This window comes from Epargyreus clarus, unplaced genomic scaffold, assembly GCF_041222505.1.
Source record: "Epargyreus clarus isolate Ecla_fem2 unplaced genomic scaffold, WU_Ecla_fem_2.2 ptg000005l, whole genome shotgun sequence".
Lineage (NCBI taxonomy): Eukaryota > Metazoa > Arthropoda > Insecta > Lepidoptera > Hesperiidae > Epargyreus > Epargyreus clarus.
In genome coordinates, this window is record NW_027332213.1 from 5,586,858 (window position 1) to 5,604,612 (window position 17,755).

At 36.7% G+C, this 17,755-nt stretch overlaps 1 protein-coding gene across 1 annotated transcript in view; it reads right to left on the reverse strand.

Moving 5' to 3' along the window:
* Positions 1–17,755, reverse strand: part of Sol1 (CUB domain-containing protein Sol1) — a 423,482-nt gene that overhangs the window by 160,567 nt on the left and 245,160 nt on the right. Inside the window, exon 5 of the mRNA XM_073093921.1 lies at positions 11,516–11,742. Coding sequence (XP_072950022.1) covers positions 11,516–11,742 — 227 coding nt within the window. The remainder of the gene's footprint in view (positions 1–11,515; positions 11,743–17,755) is intronic.

A 17,755-nucleotide genomic window follows, 5' to 3' on the forward strand; every position in this document is an offset into this window, starting at 1 on the left:
AGGTATATAACATCACACGTTCCAAAGAAATGGTAAGTTTTCACTACACTCATTGAGTCACTACACTCATTTCAGTAAACGCTTGACTCATCATCGGTATGAGATTGATACGAATTTAATACAAGAGGTAAATAATTGCTGTTAATTGAAGATACGCTTTTAACAGGCAATCTACGAAATAATTTTAAGAGTTGCGCACAAACGATCTATAGCTTGTTAATAATTATTAATGCTTCAACTCTTAATGAATGAAACAATTCTGTAATGGCGTTAAAAGTGATGAAATGAGAGCCCGAATATCAGGATTTTGGCTTGTAGTGGTGATGGAAGTGCAAGATTCGAATGTCATGCACGCATGCCCAACTTTTCAAAGTTACAAAATATTAATTATAATGTATTTTTACTTTATTGTACAAAACGTTGTGGAAACAAATCTGTGAGATTTTAAAATATATAAATAAAACATACATTAACATTTCGCTGAAAAGTATAAGGACGAAAATGGTTCACACATTAAATCTGTCGTGTAGCTTTTCTGAGAGCGACTCCAGAAACGATTTCACGTAACGATCAGTTTCCCCTCCACAAAGAAATACTGCAAACCCATAAATACCAAGTTGCAATATTCCACCTACGTCTTAGTGATAGCTCCACCGAACACGAATGCCGGATATTGCGACTTTTACTCCGAACTGTGTTAGGATTTATTCCGTAACACTGGATTGAGTCTTGTGTGGAATACACATAAGACTCAATCCAGGAGTTAAGTCGGATGTTTGTTCAGGACTTTCCACACCTGTGCCCGCGTTATACGTCTCTGTCGAAAGGTTGAAATTGTATTTTATTAACATCAAAGAAATCTAAGCAACAAAAATAATTTATCTCGAATAAAATTTAAGTGCAGTTTTAATAACAGCCATTTTTAGATTTAAATCTTTCAATGTCAAAACTTTAATGGATTAATATTTTCCAATGAGTCCTATTCATTTGGATGAGTTTAGTTTGGATGAACTTTAATTTGGATTCAACTTTCATTTAAAGATTGACTTAATATTAAGTGTCATAAGCTACATTTTATCTATAAAATATCTGACGTTCTTTCGTATAATAAAAAACTCCTGGGAGTTTGTAAACCTAAAAGATAAATCTTCCATCCATCCCCCAGCATTTTGCTTCATTGCTGGACATAGACTTGCCCTAATTGGCGCAACTCCAACTGGCCCTGTGCCTTCTGAATCTAGTGGTTGCCTACTGTGTTCTTTAGGTGTCCACCTTGTCGAGGCGTTTTGTAGGTACTCTTGCTTAGATTTGGTCGAAAATCTTTCCTTAATGGTCCAGTTTTTTTTTCATAATATAGGAATAGCAGATGAGCATGAGCATGCTGTTATTGGGCTGAAATAGGTGTAATAGTGTCTTTATGCATTCTAAGAAATATGTCAGTAAGCTCAGTGCATCTACGAATCTCATCGTTGTGAATTCTGTCGCGTAGCAGAATATCAAGCATATATCTCTCTCTATAGCATGCGGAGTAACGCTTCTGGAGTGTGTTTATAATAAAAGACCTCGTCTTTAAACTACAGATCTTATTGGCAATACAAATGACCCGAATACTTTCGACTTCGGGCAATGAGAATTTATAGGTAAATCTGAGTAAAAAATAAATCCATTGTAAGGATGTCCCGTCTTCGAGTAGCACCAACGAACACGAACGCCGGATATTGCGACTTGTAGGTACTTTGTACTGTGGAGATTTATTCTGTACAGCAGCATTGGTTTTGAAGGAATTCTAGTCATGTAGTGCGGATGTTTGTGCAATATTCCCCATACTTCGCGTCATGTCTCAGAAGAAAAGTTGCTCTAGTATGAAGAGCTTGTGAAATATTTTAAGCGATAACTTGTTTTTTTTTTAATATTGAAAAGCAAACGAACATGCTGTGCAACTCTTGCTTAGTGAATACTGTCACTGTTGGACAGCTGTAAAGATCCACATGTGGACATCCACAGTTAAGATTAGATAGGAACCTGAAGTTGCCACCCTTGAAGACTACTCGTAACTTGAAACGCCTCCGAAAAGTATGTCCGTTACCAAATCCTTCAAAACAAAACACAGTAGTGCTTAACACTGCTGTAAATAGGTAGATATAGATGTGGCGGTAGTGCCGCCGAACAATGAAGGGTTCTAGTATCTTCATCATCATCATCAACCCATTACTGTCTCACTGGGCACGGGCCTCCTCTCATAATGAGAAGGATTAGGCCATAGTCCACCGCGATGGCCAAGTGCGTATTGGTAGACTTCACATACCTTTGAGATTTTTTTTTTTAAATTTCTTAGGTATGCAGGTTTCCTCACGATGTTTTCCTTCACCGTGTACCAAGTGATAATTAATTCCTAATACGCACATAACTTTGAAAAATCAGAGCGTGCCTGGGATTTTGAACCTCGGACCCCTCGATCGAGAGGCCGAGTTTCTTAACCATCTAGTATCTCAAACATCGATATTACGTTTGATAGAGTAACATATCAAATACGTTTTGGTAACATTTTTCGTTATCTTAATAATCTTCAGTGACTCATATCAGAATCTTTTCGTGATCTGAAAGGATTTCAATGCTTAATTATTCTCTATTTGTGTAAGGATTATTTTGTAACTCAGGACATTTTCTACACCTGATTTTGTAGCTCGCATTTGGAAGGCGAAAACGAAGTGACACCTATTTATTTGTGACCTAACCAAACAAAGAATTCTTGCTGTCGCAAAATTCGTCGCAAATATATTCCGCGCTCGTTTCACGTCGGGGCTTCACATGATGTGTATTTGCGTAACAGTATTATCTATATTTGCCAAATAATTTTGTTTACGTTTGTAAGCACGATGTTCGTGTCTTTACGTGAGTGAAACGTGTGGTCAGCGACGGGCAGAGCATTATCACAGAGAACAATGACTTAGGGACACAACGTATTTATTTGGTATCTTTCATATTTTCGTTGAGTTTGTATTTTATTTTTGTCAGTTGGCTTTTGAGTATTTTAAACATTTGGAACCCGTAAACTCGATATAAGAATAAATATAATATTAATGTCTTACGAGTATTAGCCAACATACATATGTGTGAACAATGAACCAACATACATAGTGCAGAGGTAAACATCACATATATGCAAAGTCAACTTAGTATGGTTGCAATGCAAGTCGTGACATATATGTAGTCTTAATACATACTACATACTACAAAATATAGGCGAAACCTTTGTTCTATTCTCATTTATTACGTATTTTTGTTTTATGGCTGCAGGACAATATCGACATTGTATTTACTTACATGGTTACAATATTTGTACGGTGGACCTCATTAGGAGTCCAATTAACTATCTTTGGTGATGATTTCCGATGTCCGTAGACGGTAATATATTATAGTCAAGTGAATTACAAGTTCGCTACTTCAGCTTTTTAATAAATATGTATGTGAAAAACTCGAAGACTACTCGAAAGTAGTAGTTGGATTAATTTGAAGTTGATACACAACATTTCATTCTTATGTAGGTAACAGTGTTTTATTTACTTTTTATCAAAAAGTTCTAACATGAACTGAATCGAAACTTTTATTTATCCTAATAATTAATGTCTGCCTGAGTTACGGCGAAGCTTCGCCGGGTTTAGTTAGTTTTGTTTAAAAAATACAGTACACCTATGCCAAGTTGAGACCTGCCATTAGAAAAGTTTTTATAAACAATAAACATTCACCGAAGTTAGTGACGTATACTTTCGGAAGGTGGTAGAACCCTCTGTGATTCGACTCCGGTGGGAGCATCGCCACACATATTACAGCCCTAATAACAGCAGTCTTAAGCGCTGCTGTTTGCTGATTTCTAAAGGTGTTGTAAGGAAGACATTCTAGGCCAAGGCGTTCCAACTTATCCTTAGGAGTAGCTACACTGTCCCTGTAGTACCGGGACCAGAATAGGACTACGATATCCCCTGCCTGTCGTAAGAGGCGACTAAAAGGGGTTTCCGGGGTTGCGGGCGGCAAGAGTGGGAGCTCAAACCGTCCAGCAAGCGACCCCGGGAAAGACAGCGGTTTGTGTGGTCGCATATCGCTGTAATCACCAGAGGATGCGAGAGGAGCGTAAATTGCTCCCCACAAGTCAGAGCCCGATAGAAGGGCATTGCGTTAGGAAGACTCCAGTTGTGTTCCGTTGGATATCCCCGAGTTGTCCACCAAACGCCGAGGACGGCCACTCCCATGGCGTCGGGTACCTTTTGAAGGTTTCCCCTCGTCAAAAAAAGAAGGAGTAGCTACACATCTTTTGCTAAGCTCAGATAGGGATCTAATCTTATTAAGGGTTGAACACAGATGTCAGTGGGAAGTAGCCTCTTACTGCGATAGACTGCATGCTCGATTGTTACACCAGTATTATAAAAACTGCGGACGGATTACTCCGTAACACAGGATCGAGTCTTGTGTACATTCTAGTCAAGTCAGATCGATGTTTGTTCAGGGTTTCCACACCTGTGCTCACGTAATACGTCTTCGTCTGTACATACGTGTGGTTATAGGTTTTGTTCAGAGGAAATAGCCGGAAATTTGATAAGTTGGCTAGTAGATTAAGAAAATATTGTAACTGACAGCTTGTATGTGCCTCTATAGATCTGTTAACATTTACTTTCGTTTTCTGTCCTTTCGTTTAATTTCGGATGTCAGCATACAAATGCTTTAATAAAATAGGTTAAATCTTAATATAAAATTCTCGTGTCACAATGTTAGTTAGCGTATTCCTCCGAAACAGCTTTACCGATTTTCACCAAATTTTATATGCATATTCCGTAGGTCTGAGAATCGGCCACTATCTATTTTTCATACCCCTAAGTGATAAGGGTTGTTCACCCCCTAAGTGATAACATTTTTTATTTATATAGCAACACAATGTTTGCTAAGTCAGTATTACATAAAAAAAAATGGTTGCCTGTAAAGTCGGTTTTACGGGCGAAGATTTTACGTGACAACGTCTTCAATGCGCCTAATTCTCTAGTGCTGCGCGCGCGGCAGACCGATCATAGTTGAGTGGGAGAGAGACGCAAGGCATTCGGCGGGCCTCTCTCTCGTTCGGTGACTCATCGTAACGTTACCGGGCGTTACACTTTTTCATAAGTGACTCCCAGCCGCAACCTAATTTAAGACGTTGTCACGTCAAAAAATAATGATACCTGAAAAGAAACTACATACGCATAAGTGTCTCCCTTATCATACTTTAAAAATGGGTACAAACCGTACTTGGCACTGCTGTTAAGGCTCAAGTAGGCGTGCCTCCGGGGTGCCTCCGGTGTCTAACCACAAACCGTTCTGCCGCCTTCATTTGAAGGCGGCAGAACGCTTTTTATATAAGTATTTACTTATAAAAAATCTAGTACTATTTAACTAATTTCAAAATTACTATTTAGACGAAGCCGCTACAATCCATAGTCGCAACATAGATTAGATTGACGGGGTTGAACGGGATAATTTGTGGCATTATCGACTAGTGGATACGACGTTGTAGGCAGTGATGGATAACCATGTTTAATGGATGCGTGATACGGTTAGCTTATCGCTATGCCCATCGTGTTTTTGGTCGAAGTACGTACCGTAGATTATCAGTTTATTAGCACCCTATTTATTTTATGGAGTTTTTTACTTTGTGAATCTTCTCAAGAAAATGAATGAATAAAGGAACTAAGTAGTTATCTTTATTACATTTATGCTGTAACTACACTTTTAATATGTAATGGGAATTAAACGTTATTTATAAAAATACAGTTTTCGAGAAAGGATTAACGTAATTTTGTGAATTATTAAAATGAAAAAGTAACATAGGAAACTCGGGGGTAAAGCATTCACCATATCGGTCTAACACGCAAAGAGTTCCAGGTTTGATCCCCGCTCAGCTGATATGTGATAATACATGATGAGTGTGGAGCTATGAGAGACGAAATGTTTACAGACATCCTGCATAATGCATTAATTATTTTATTTATTAGAAATGACAACAGTATTAAGGCATGATCACGGCGTAGATTGTAAATGTAATGGGATAATTTGTGGCAATTTGTGGCATCGTCGATTAGCGGACGCGACGTCAGGCAGTGATGGATCGTGATGCTTATGCATATAGGAGCCACCTCCAGCTTTTGTTTAGTAAACTTGTAATAACAGTTCAAATAACACGACTAGATAATATACCTGATTCCAAATTAAGAAAGTGAGTGGTATTTAGTCATGATCACGGCTTAGATTGTAGGCGTAACGGGATAATTCGTGGCAATTTGTGGCATCGTCGATTAGCGGACATGACGCCAGGCAATGATGGATCGTGATGCTTATGCATACGTAGCGGCCTTTAGTTTCTCTTATGTTTACTTGTACATAATAATAGTCAAACGTTAAGGAAAGATAATTTAGATTACGAAAGTAAGAGATATTTTACTTTGTATTAATACGTTGTAGGAAGTGTCGTAAAAAAATAAAAATATATTGTTCAAAATTATGTTTATGTTTATATTAACGAATTAGATCTCTAGTCAATTAAGTGGCAAGTGGGTGCATATTAAGTTCAGCCAGGAATGTTTTATGGCAATTTGTGGCATCACTACAGCGTTAGGAGTAGCGCTAGGTGTAGTAGGGAAATGTCCAGGGATGTTTATTAATTTTGAAATGTTATTTGTCTTTTTAAAATATATTGAAAACGTATGATAGGTAGCCGATTTTAATTGTCACTGACGCTGTTTTATAGTGGCTAATCTACCAACAAACTTTCAAAAAATCCTTCTTGTGTAGTAGTAACTACACAAGAAGAACCTACTACAGTGAATAACCAAATATTACCTACTGCCATTGCCTTTACGATATAACAAAGCATCTGTGATTTTACTTTAACTCTTGTAAATTCATTTCTTTAGCATTATCTGTGATTGGGAACCAACCCGCATCGTTTCGCAAACGTCAGCCATCATTCCGGCCCAACTACACGTAATATCCTCATTTACGAATTAAATACCATTTAATGTTAACGAAATGTTATGTTGACAAAGTACATAGCGGAGTTTATAACCACATTTATAGAAATACAGTGTTTTTGACACAGTAATTTATAAAATAAAAAAGCTAGTCAGATGGAAGATCAGAAGGTAATTTTAGATTTTGTACAAGACTTTTGAAATTATAGAAAAAAAACAATGTAAGTAATAAAAAATACCCAATACCCAGTATATTACTGGTAAGTCATTTATCATGTGCGTAAATTCGGCGAATATACATATTTTGAAAACAATTTAAATTTTGACAGACTCGTACATAGGAACTAAACTAATTGACTCCTTTTAATTTCTTAAGACTTAAGATTGTTTATTTAACTGCAAAAATAGCATATTTAGTTCCTCTAGTTTACATCAAAGTTCTTTCACCTCTCTAAGTATATTGTACAAATATTTCCACGGTAATGGAAAGTTGATGACAGGGAACCGAGGTGCGATGTAGCGCTTTGTACCTTTATATTGTGAGCCGATGAAGGAAATGCGTGCCTTTTCATCCGTGAACTATAGGCAAAAAGACTAGATATCGGATGTAAAGCTCGTATTATGTGAAGCTGTTTTTACCTCACTGTGGTAACATTTTTTTCGATCGTATGTGATCGGTATGTATTCTTTGGTATGACCTACAGTTCAAAGGGCTTGACAATTTTTACATATGAGGTGTTACTATATGTTACTAGCTGACCCGGCAAACGTTGTGTTGCCATATAAATAAAAAAATGTTAAGGGTGAACAACCCTATTATCACTTAGGGGTATGAAAAATAGATAGTAGCTGATTCTCAGACCTACTGAATATGCATATAAAATTTGGTGAAAATCGGTAAAGCCGTTTCGGAGGAGTACTGTAACTAACATTGTGATATTTCGGACGAGTACGGTAACTAACATTGTGACACGAGAATTTTATATATAAGATAAAGATATAAGCTGTTATTTTGAAGCAATCATTTTTTTTTTGTTTTTGTAATATTGCTCTATTAACTAATATAAATAAGTTGGTATATAATTGCAACCCTTGTTATGATCCACTGTTAGTAAACCTGTATGTCGATTATAATGTACATTTCGATACCTTGATTACTTGTATTGTTCGATCATATGGAACTTTTGTTGTACAATTATGATTCATACTTGGCCCATTTTTTAAATCACGAATATTGAATGCGAAATACTGAATTTTCAGATTCAACGTTTATGCGATTCTCATGTTTCATTTCACACTTATAATTAATACAAATAACGGAATTTATACATCTGAAAACAGAAATATTAATTTCGCCCTATAAAATACGATAGCATTAAAAAAAATCAACGGCGGCAAAACTAAAAACTTGAATATTTAAGTTGTGCCTTTTTGATATTTTGGAATGGTTAGGGGATATATTTGCAAGAATTGCTTTAATTATCAATATAAAAGTACTATCATCACAGTTCTGCGCAGAGAACTCTCTCTCCATTATGAATACGCACTTTCAGCATCATGTTCGCCGACTTTATACTTGGGTTTCTCCTGGAGACAGAGTCAGAAATCAAATCGACTACATCCTTATACAGCAGAGATGGAAAACATCAATACTTAACGCGAAAACGCTTCCTGGAGCTGACTGTGGGAGTGATCATCAGTTGTTAGTAACCAAAATGCGTATAAAACTTAAAACCTGTCAAAGAAACATCCAAAACAAAGTGACACCTCTCTGCAAAAAGGAACTCCAACATTTCGAAACTAGTTTTTCCCACGAAGTCTCTAGAATTCTAATGTGTGGCGATGTAGATACGGATTGGAATAGTTTCAAGAATCTTATGCTTTCAGAAAAAGATAAAGCTCGAGAACGCCAACCCAGTCTCCAACGGAAATCATGGTTATCAGATGAGACCTGGGCCTTGATTGAAAAACGAAAAGAACTGAAAAGAACCAACAATAAGGATGAATACTCCCACCTATCCACAAAAGTTCAGTTCTTGTGCCGGAGAGATAAAAACACCTATCTCAATAACATCTGTTTAGAAATTGAAAACTGTGCGCAACATCTGCACACCGGAGACCTGTTTAAGCAAATCAAGATACTTACTCGAGACTTTAGACCAAAAACCTGGGCTGTCGAAAGCAGAGACGGAAAATTAATAACTGATATAGACGGAGTAATCTCACGGTGGGGGGAATATGGTCAGGACCTGTATAAAGATAGTGACGCCTCAAGCGTATCCATTAGGTACACTGACACACAGTTAGAATCCGACATACTACTGTCAGAGATGCAGAACGCCATCAAGAAGTTGAAGGACAAGAAATCCCCTGGAAGTGACGCCATTTTCGCAGAGGAACTCAAACATCTTGGAAGTAATGGTCTTAAGTACCTACATGATATCTGCAACCGGGTGTGGCAAAAACAAAAATGGCCAAAAGACTGGAAGGAGTCAATTCTCGTCCCATTACATAAAAAAGGCTCAACAAAGAAATGTGAGAATTACCGAACAGTGGCTCTAATATCACATGCCAGTAAAATTATTCTACACGTGATAAACGAACGTCTTAAAGGGTACCTACAATGGCAAATACCTAGAGAACAAGCCGGATTTGTAAAAGGCCGCGGAACAAGAGAACAAATCCTCAACATCAGGCAAATGATCGAGAAAAGCCGAGAGTTCCAGGTACCTATGATCATGTGCTTTGTGGACTATTCAAAAGCGTTTGACTGCGTTAAGTGGGCGAATATGTGGAATATTCTCAAAGATTTGGGAGTACCTGATCATCTCACAAATCTCATACGCAACCTTTATGAAGATGGTGAAACAGTAGTACGAGTCAACCACATCCTATCCAAACCGTTTAAACCGCAAAAAGGTGTACGACAGGGATGCATTCTCTCTCCACTTCTTTTTAATATATATGGCGAATATATAATGAGACAAGCCTTGGAGAATTGGGAGGGTGGAATAACAATCGCTGGTCACAAGATCAACAACCTGCGGTACGCCGATGACACTACATTGTTTGCATCTTCAGAAGACGAAATGGCACAGCTAATTCAGAGAATAGAGCGAGAGAGTCAAAAGTATGGGCTTGCTATCAACAAAGCCAAAACGAAAATAATGATAGTAGACAGAGGCAGCAAGCTCTCTCGCCCTACCAGGCTTAACGATTTTGAAATTGTGAACCAATTTGTCTATCTGGGATCCATGATAAGTGACCAAGGAGGGTGCGAATTAGAGATAAAGAGAAGAATCCAAATGGCAAAATGTGCCATGACAAGTCTGACAAAAGTATGGCGTGACAGAAATATTACTGGAACCACCAAAGTAAGACTTGTCAAGACGTTGGTATTCTCTATTTTTCTCTACGGCGTGGAAACTTGGACACTGCGAGCAAATGAAAGGCAAAAAATCGACGCCTTCGAAATGTGGTGCTGGCGGAGGATGCTCCGTATTCCGTGGACAGCAAAGAGGACAAACATCTCTATATTAAAGGAGCTGAAAGTAAAAACAAGGCTATCAACCATCTGCCTCCAAAGAATTTTATCTTACTTTGGCCATATAGCGCGACGGAAAGACGACTGCCTGGAGAAGATTATGATTGTTGGGAAAGTGGAAGGTAAAAGACCTCGAGGAAGATCGCCAACAAGATGGTCTGATCAGATCAAGGACTTAACTAAGAGGTCTGTCACAGAATGCCTAAGACTAGCAGAAGACAGAGCACTTTGGCGAAATTTGCAGCACACCTGCACAGTAGACCACCACAGCAGGCACGACATTCAGCAATGAATGAGCGACTCAGAAGAATCATCACAGCTTTACGAATTTTCGATCGGGTCACGTGTCCTGACACGAGCTTAACATTGTTACCCACCACAAAAGGTGCACAACGCCGCTAAAGAAGTTTTCACTTCAAAAAGAAACTGTCTCTAAATCGAGTAGTATGCACCGCTTTTCTCTTAAATAATGTAACCAATTTATTAGAAAGTAAAATATAAAAAAATACCGTGTCAATTTTGCACATTATTTAATCCGCAGTCGTTCCTCACGTATGACCTTTTCTTTCTCCTTTAGGAGATACCAAATATGTATGTACGCTGTCGACCCTACTCATAACCCAGTAAAAATATCATATGTCAATATAACACTTCTTACTGGGTACTTGTTTGTGTGTTTGTCCATATTTATGTTTTATTATCATTAAAATTATAAAACTCGGTCTCTGATACGCGGGGACCAAGGTTCAAATCCCATGCACTCACCTCTTTCAAAGTTACTGTGATGTAAACTTCTTCAGTTTGAGGGGAGACCCGTACCCAGTAGTAGGACAGTAATGGGATGATTATGTACACTTTATGCCTTAACATATATTTACTTGGAATTCTAGAAAAAAGATAACGAAACAAAATGAATCAGTTAAGGACATCGCAAGCAGCCGTAACGATTTCTTGTAAGTAAATATATAGGTATACTCACGTCTATCAATAAAGCTATAAGTCCCAATGAATCCACTGGCATTATTCTGCTTGGATCCAGTGTGGAACTCGAGCACCAGGGCCGGACCTGGCGAATAGAGCGCCGGGGGCACGTCAGCTCTGCTACCGCAAAGCTCTCTGGCCCACGCTGAGCGCTCATTGATGGTCCCGGGCGGACCTGGACCTTGCACCTCCCAGTACACCTTCAGGAAGTCGCCACGAGCGCAGCTGTAACAAAGAGATTAATTGTTTTTTTAATATATATAATATAGGAGTAGAAGACGAGCGTGCAGTCCACCTGATGGTAAGTGGTTATGGACATGGCGCCCATGGACATATGCAATCAAGCCCAAGTAGGATTAGATATTCCTACCTGAGGTCGACCACAGAAGCGCCGTTACCCCTGAGGGCTAAGTTGGACCGCCTCGGAAAAATATGTCTCCCTCACCACACCCTTTAAACCAGAACACATCAGCGCTTGACACTACTGAATAGGCAGAAATAGGTGTGGCGGTGGTGTCGCCGGAGTTTAACCACAAAGGGTTCTACCACCTTAAAAAATTGTAATAGCTTTAACAAAACTAATCAAGTATGGTTTCTACATAATTATGGAATATTAACTGCCTTTAAATTACTAAATATTTATTACATACCAATACAAGAAAATACTAAAAGATTTGCTCGTCAAAGCATTAAATCTATTAAAGAGCTAAACCGATAAACAACGGATACCGTATAAAAGCGTTAATCTTCTAAAATTTTATTTATGGCATTTTCTTATAAACAATCCACGTCCAAGCTTCAAGTAGCTGGAACCCAAGACCGTAATGACGTTATATTTTAAGACGAACATGCATTACTGTCATTCCACTACAGTTTATTGAAAGGCGTTCGTTGAAAAATGGCGCGCTGTCTCGATTTTATGAAATAACGTTGTGTAAAAGCTATGAAGATAAACTTCGAACGGGAAATCTTTTTGAAATTGAAATAGCAAATAAGAATGCAGTTAAATAATAATGAGTGACCACTGTCATCCATTGATATTTGTAATTAACCCCAGAAAAGATTAGTCCTATCTGAGATGGTCACAAGTGCGTGTTTAAATTTTATGCTACGTATCAGTGTCTATTAAATGCACACTTGGCATTGCTGTTATAATGTAAAAACTCGATGTGGCGGTTGTGTCAGAACAACTTAACCCGAATTGGGGTGTAACTACAGCTGCTTATAACTTGTTGGGCCTGGTACGCTAATATGTGGCATTGCGGCTTAATCCACAGGTATGAGATGTCTTATATTTATACGATATGAACTTCAGTTAGAACTTTTGTATCAATCGAATACAAGTTTATGGACAACATTACTTAACATCCTAAACGGGATTTTACTTCTTTTACAAAACAAAATAAAAGTGGTGCGAAGATTAATATTTCGAGGATAATTACATGCGATATTTTCGAGGGTAAAGCCTGGATAGCCGTCAGAAGACATACACTGTAACCTGACAATGACGACGGTCGAAAGACTGATACTCTAATACAAGTACATAATATATTTGTTCTAGACCAGCTCCGACGACGGTGGCCTTATTTAGTAATTCAATAAAGGTTTATGTTATAGGACGTGATGTTGAATTTAGTGTTTTATTTAGTAGCAAGTAAGTTTAATCAACTTTACGCATTTTTTACAACATCAAAGTAGCAAACGTCCAGTCCATCTGGTATCCAGCCCATCTCCATGCAGATCACCTACCTACTTAAAGTCGATCATAGATGCCGTGCCCCGCGAGAGGATTAAGATATACACCTAATATGTAAGTCAACCAGCATCCACACTTTTTCACCGAAACGCAGTTAATGCTAGAAATATATATAATGTTTTTTCGGTGGTATTTTACTAATTCAACCTTCTTTCAAAAACCCGACTTAAGTTGATATAAATATTACGATATATCACGATTAATATTAAATATGAGTGTTTAAAAAAACTCGTAAGCGTCGAACAATTAAAATTTAAACAATCCGAGTAATATACAAAATGTTACCCATAAATCGTTGCTTGAATGTAATATCGTGATGAATGTACTATCAATTTTACTGGTTCGGGTAATAAATGAAAACAATGCAGAGACTCAGGGGGAATTACTGGGCAAATTTATGTCCACTGAAGCCAACCATTTATTGTTTGTCTGTACTGAAGTGCAATAAAGTATATTTTCCCTTTTTATATTCAAAATATTCCCTCTTCGTATTCACCAATGTGACCGTAATTCTGTTTGTAATTTCGTAATCAATGTATTTTATTGTAAATGAAATGGACAAGGTATGGCATGTGTGAAAAATGAACCTGTTATTTTTAAGAAAGTTCGTTTGAAGAAAATATTGCAAAAATGTAGTATTTTGAGAAATTTAGGTAAATAATGTACATTGTCGCCGACGCACTGGATTATAGATATACAATGTATACTATTGCACTATATTTTATTGCTATGATGTCGTTTTTTAACCAACTGACTGTATTTTGTCATCAACTTACTAAATATATAAATATAACTGTCTAAAACTATGATTAATTACAACACTTTAACGTTAATTACTTTTCTATCTCCCACTCAGTTCACGTCATAATCGTCACGTCTGATTTAGCGATGAAAATGTAGTATCTTGCATACTATGTTATTTTAAAATATTACTTACATAATTAAAATTTACTTAAATATACTATAGGCGGCAGCCGGCAATACTATCTTCTATAGTAAACCAAAAATGTACTTATTAAGAGGAAGTGTGCCAGGCGTTCTGTCACAAGCCTTAAGACCCACCTTAAAGGTTGTCTTCAATATTTCAAATCATAGAACTTTACCTACATACCATTAATTAATGTAAAGTAGCACTAAATTCAGTTACTATAAATCTATGTTTCATTCCCTTTATAGTTACGCATTGGTCGAAAACCTGGTTATCTGAAAGCCAATGAATTTATATCCGTTACAGCCGATTGCAAATTAAATACTCATTATCGTCAATGATTCGCACAAGCACATATTGAATTATAATTGTATCCCCACACTATTAAAATTTAGTTTACACGTTCATGTTTGTGACTTTGTCTGTGTTTCTCTGCATTTATGTGATATGTGTATTTAGCCTTTACGAGATTTTGTGATAATTAATCTGACGTGAAGTGAAATATGTAGACGATCCACGACTATATTCTGGGTTTGATTCTCGGATTCCTAGGTTGATTTTAAATGGCAGTTTTCTTATGTATCCTTATTTGCTTTAATAACAAAATAGGGAAAGTATAATATTTCAAACCAGATCCCAAATTACTTAACATCATTTAATAAAATGTCCTGGATAAAACTTAATAATTAGAAATAAATAACTATATTGCTTTTTATCCACAAATCTTTGACTACATTTTTGTGCATATTTTCAATAAATTAAGAGTGATTGATTCAATAAATCCTTTGACTTCGGCCATTTGCAATCAGTATAAATCGGAAACCGATACATAATTATTTTATTTTAATATTGAGTGATACATACTGTTTAAAGTTATTAATTTTAATTATGTCATTAACGTAAACTGCTTTTATCGTGTCCATTAAGCAGGCATAAATAATGAATAGCAATTGCATAACAGTTTTTATAAACCTAGTTCTTTGCGATGAATTTAAAATACATTGATTACATATTTCACGTTTTTTTCTAGGATTTTAAAATAGAAAATGAGCATCCAGGCTACCTGATTACTGGCTGCTGCCCATGAGTATCTGCTGATCACCCCAGATAAAAAAAGATAAGATGCAATGGTACTCCTGAAGACTAAGTTGGAATTCCTCGAATAATGTTTCCCTTATTACATACCTTAAACCGAAACATATCAGCGTTGAGCATTGTTATTATTAAGCAGAAATAGGCGTTTTCTCTGTTACTGAGTAGTCAATATACTTATAGAAAACGATTCATCAAGATCAAAATCGGTAGAAGCATTCAGTAGAACGTCTTAACATTTTTTTTGTAATTTTTATATGTCAACCAAGTATTTGCTGCAAAATGTCTATTCTAAATTTCATTTTATTTATAACTATTTATAAAACGTACTTTATATTTTGCCTAAGTGGTATATGGTTTATTAATCTCATCTGAGTCTATAAAGGCTAATCCTAATCGATTATGCGATTATAGCCTCATAGGGACAATTGCCTGAATGTACATAATCGGGAGAGCATAATATAATCCGCTTAACGTGCTAAACGAGACATAATGGGACTTAAGAAGTTATCACAGTGGTCAAACAAGCAAGAAGCGATGGAATTAATTAATTGTTGTGATAAATTAACCATGGATTCTTTGTATTTTCTGTATGAAAAAGTATAAGTTGTTAGTATATTTATCGCTCTATAGAAGCTATTTGTTGCTGACAAATATTTCGCTATCAACGGCTGTACTGATGTATAACTGTGAAATAAATACATGTCGAGTATGGTGTGTATTAGAAATAAATTATTCATTACGTGCTTAATCCCAGAAGGAACTATAATATAAAAAAAGTTTTAAAGAAGTGTGAATTCTTTACAGTACGCAATTTGCATAGGTGATGGACTATGCCTATAAACATTTCGTAATCTAGGAATATACCCATGTTTTAATGAACAAACAAATAAAGGATTGATGATAATGATAAAGGAATTGATGAAATTTATAGAATAAACCAAATATAAAGGGTAAAAGGCTCCTCTCTCGTAAAATTATTACTTAAATCTTTCAGAATTACCTCGTTTGAAATATAGTAAGCTTCATTTAAATATTCTAAGTCGCGCTTTCTTAGTTTGACAAACTGAATATAATTTAAGATTTCACGCGCCGTTGATTTCAGACTTATCGATTTAGGTAGGGTACTTTATTAGAAAATCCCTTTTAAAGTTAGATTTCAATTAGAATAAGTTCATCTATTTTTTTGTATAAAATATAGGAGGAGCAGACGAGCATATATTACACCCGATGGTAAGTGGTTACATACAAAATAAGGTTAGATTTCTGCCTTAAATCGGCCACAGGTGGGTCGTTACCCCTAAGGACTAAGCTGGAATGCTTCGGAAAAGTATGTCACCCTTACCGCAGTCTTCAAACCAGGACACAACACCGCTTAACACTGCCGTAATTACGCAGAAATAGGTGTAACGGTAGTGTCGCCGAAGTCGAACAACAGAGGGTTGTGCCACCTTTAAAAAGTAGCTATTTTAAGCTTCATCAAGTCAGAGTTAAATCATAATGATACAGTAGCACTCTTCACACTCCTTCATTAATTTTTAACCCTTCAAGCACGTATGGATCGTACAGTCCCAACTCAATTTATAATTCGCAATGCGTCGGATTCGCGATGCGTCGTATTCGTAAACACGCGCAGCTGTGTTCATTTATAAAGGGAGTGTTCTTTGGTGTTAATATTGTGTCTACATTGTGCTGAGAGCATGTTCAGGTACAGAATTCGGGGTTTATCAATAAAGATACGTAAGGTTCATGACATAAATATGCGTAGGTTGATACGTAGGTTGACCATACATGACCGTCCGTAAACCGAGATTCCTGTAACTGAAGAAACGGCAGACAAAGTGTATAGTCTCTACGGATTACTTACTGTCCCTACAAAGTTAAATTTGTACACGTGTACAAAAAATTCGAATCAGTCAACAGGCAAACAATTGTAATACAATAAAAATATTAACAAAGGTCATCAACTGTTTTAAAATATTTATTAACCGTTAAAATAAACTTATTTACTTATATGTATATTGAATTTGTATGACGTTACAAGTAAATATGGTGTAGATTCAATGTGTGTATTCCTAACTCACCGAATCCTAAATGTAAACACTAATAGAGGCGCCGCAGCGCTTGCTTGCAAATGAACGGAGCTGTGCCTGTTTGCGAATACGACGCATTGCGAATTGCAAATTGAGCCGATACTGAGCAAACTGCGAATTGTTTTCAAATGAATCATCCGACGCCATTATGAGGTTGGTGTTTTTATTAGGAGAGAAATATAAAAGTGATATTGCTTAAATTGAAAAGTTCTTTTCCACCCCATCCTTGACACATGTGCGATCTCCATAAACTGTTGTGGTTTTATTCTTGTGTTTACTTAGTCATTACCGCTCATAGACGTGTATAAAGGGCTAATTTGGTCTGAAAGTCTCAATCAGATAAAAATAAAAGCGTTTTAAAACAAATTT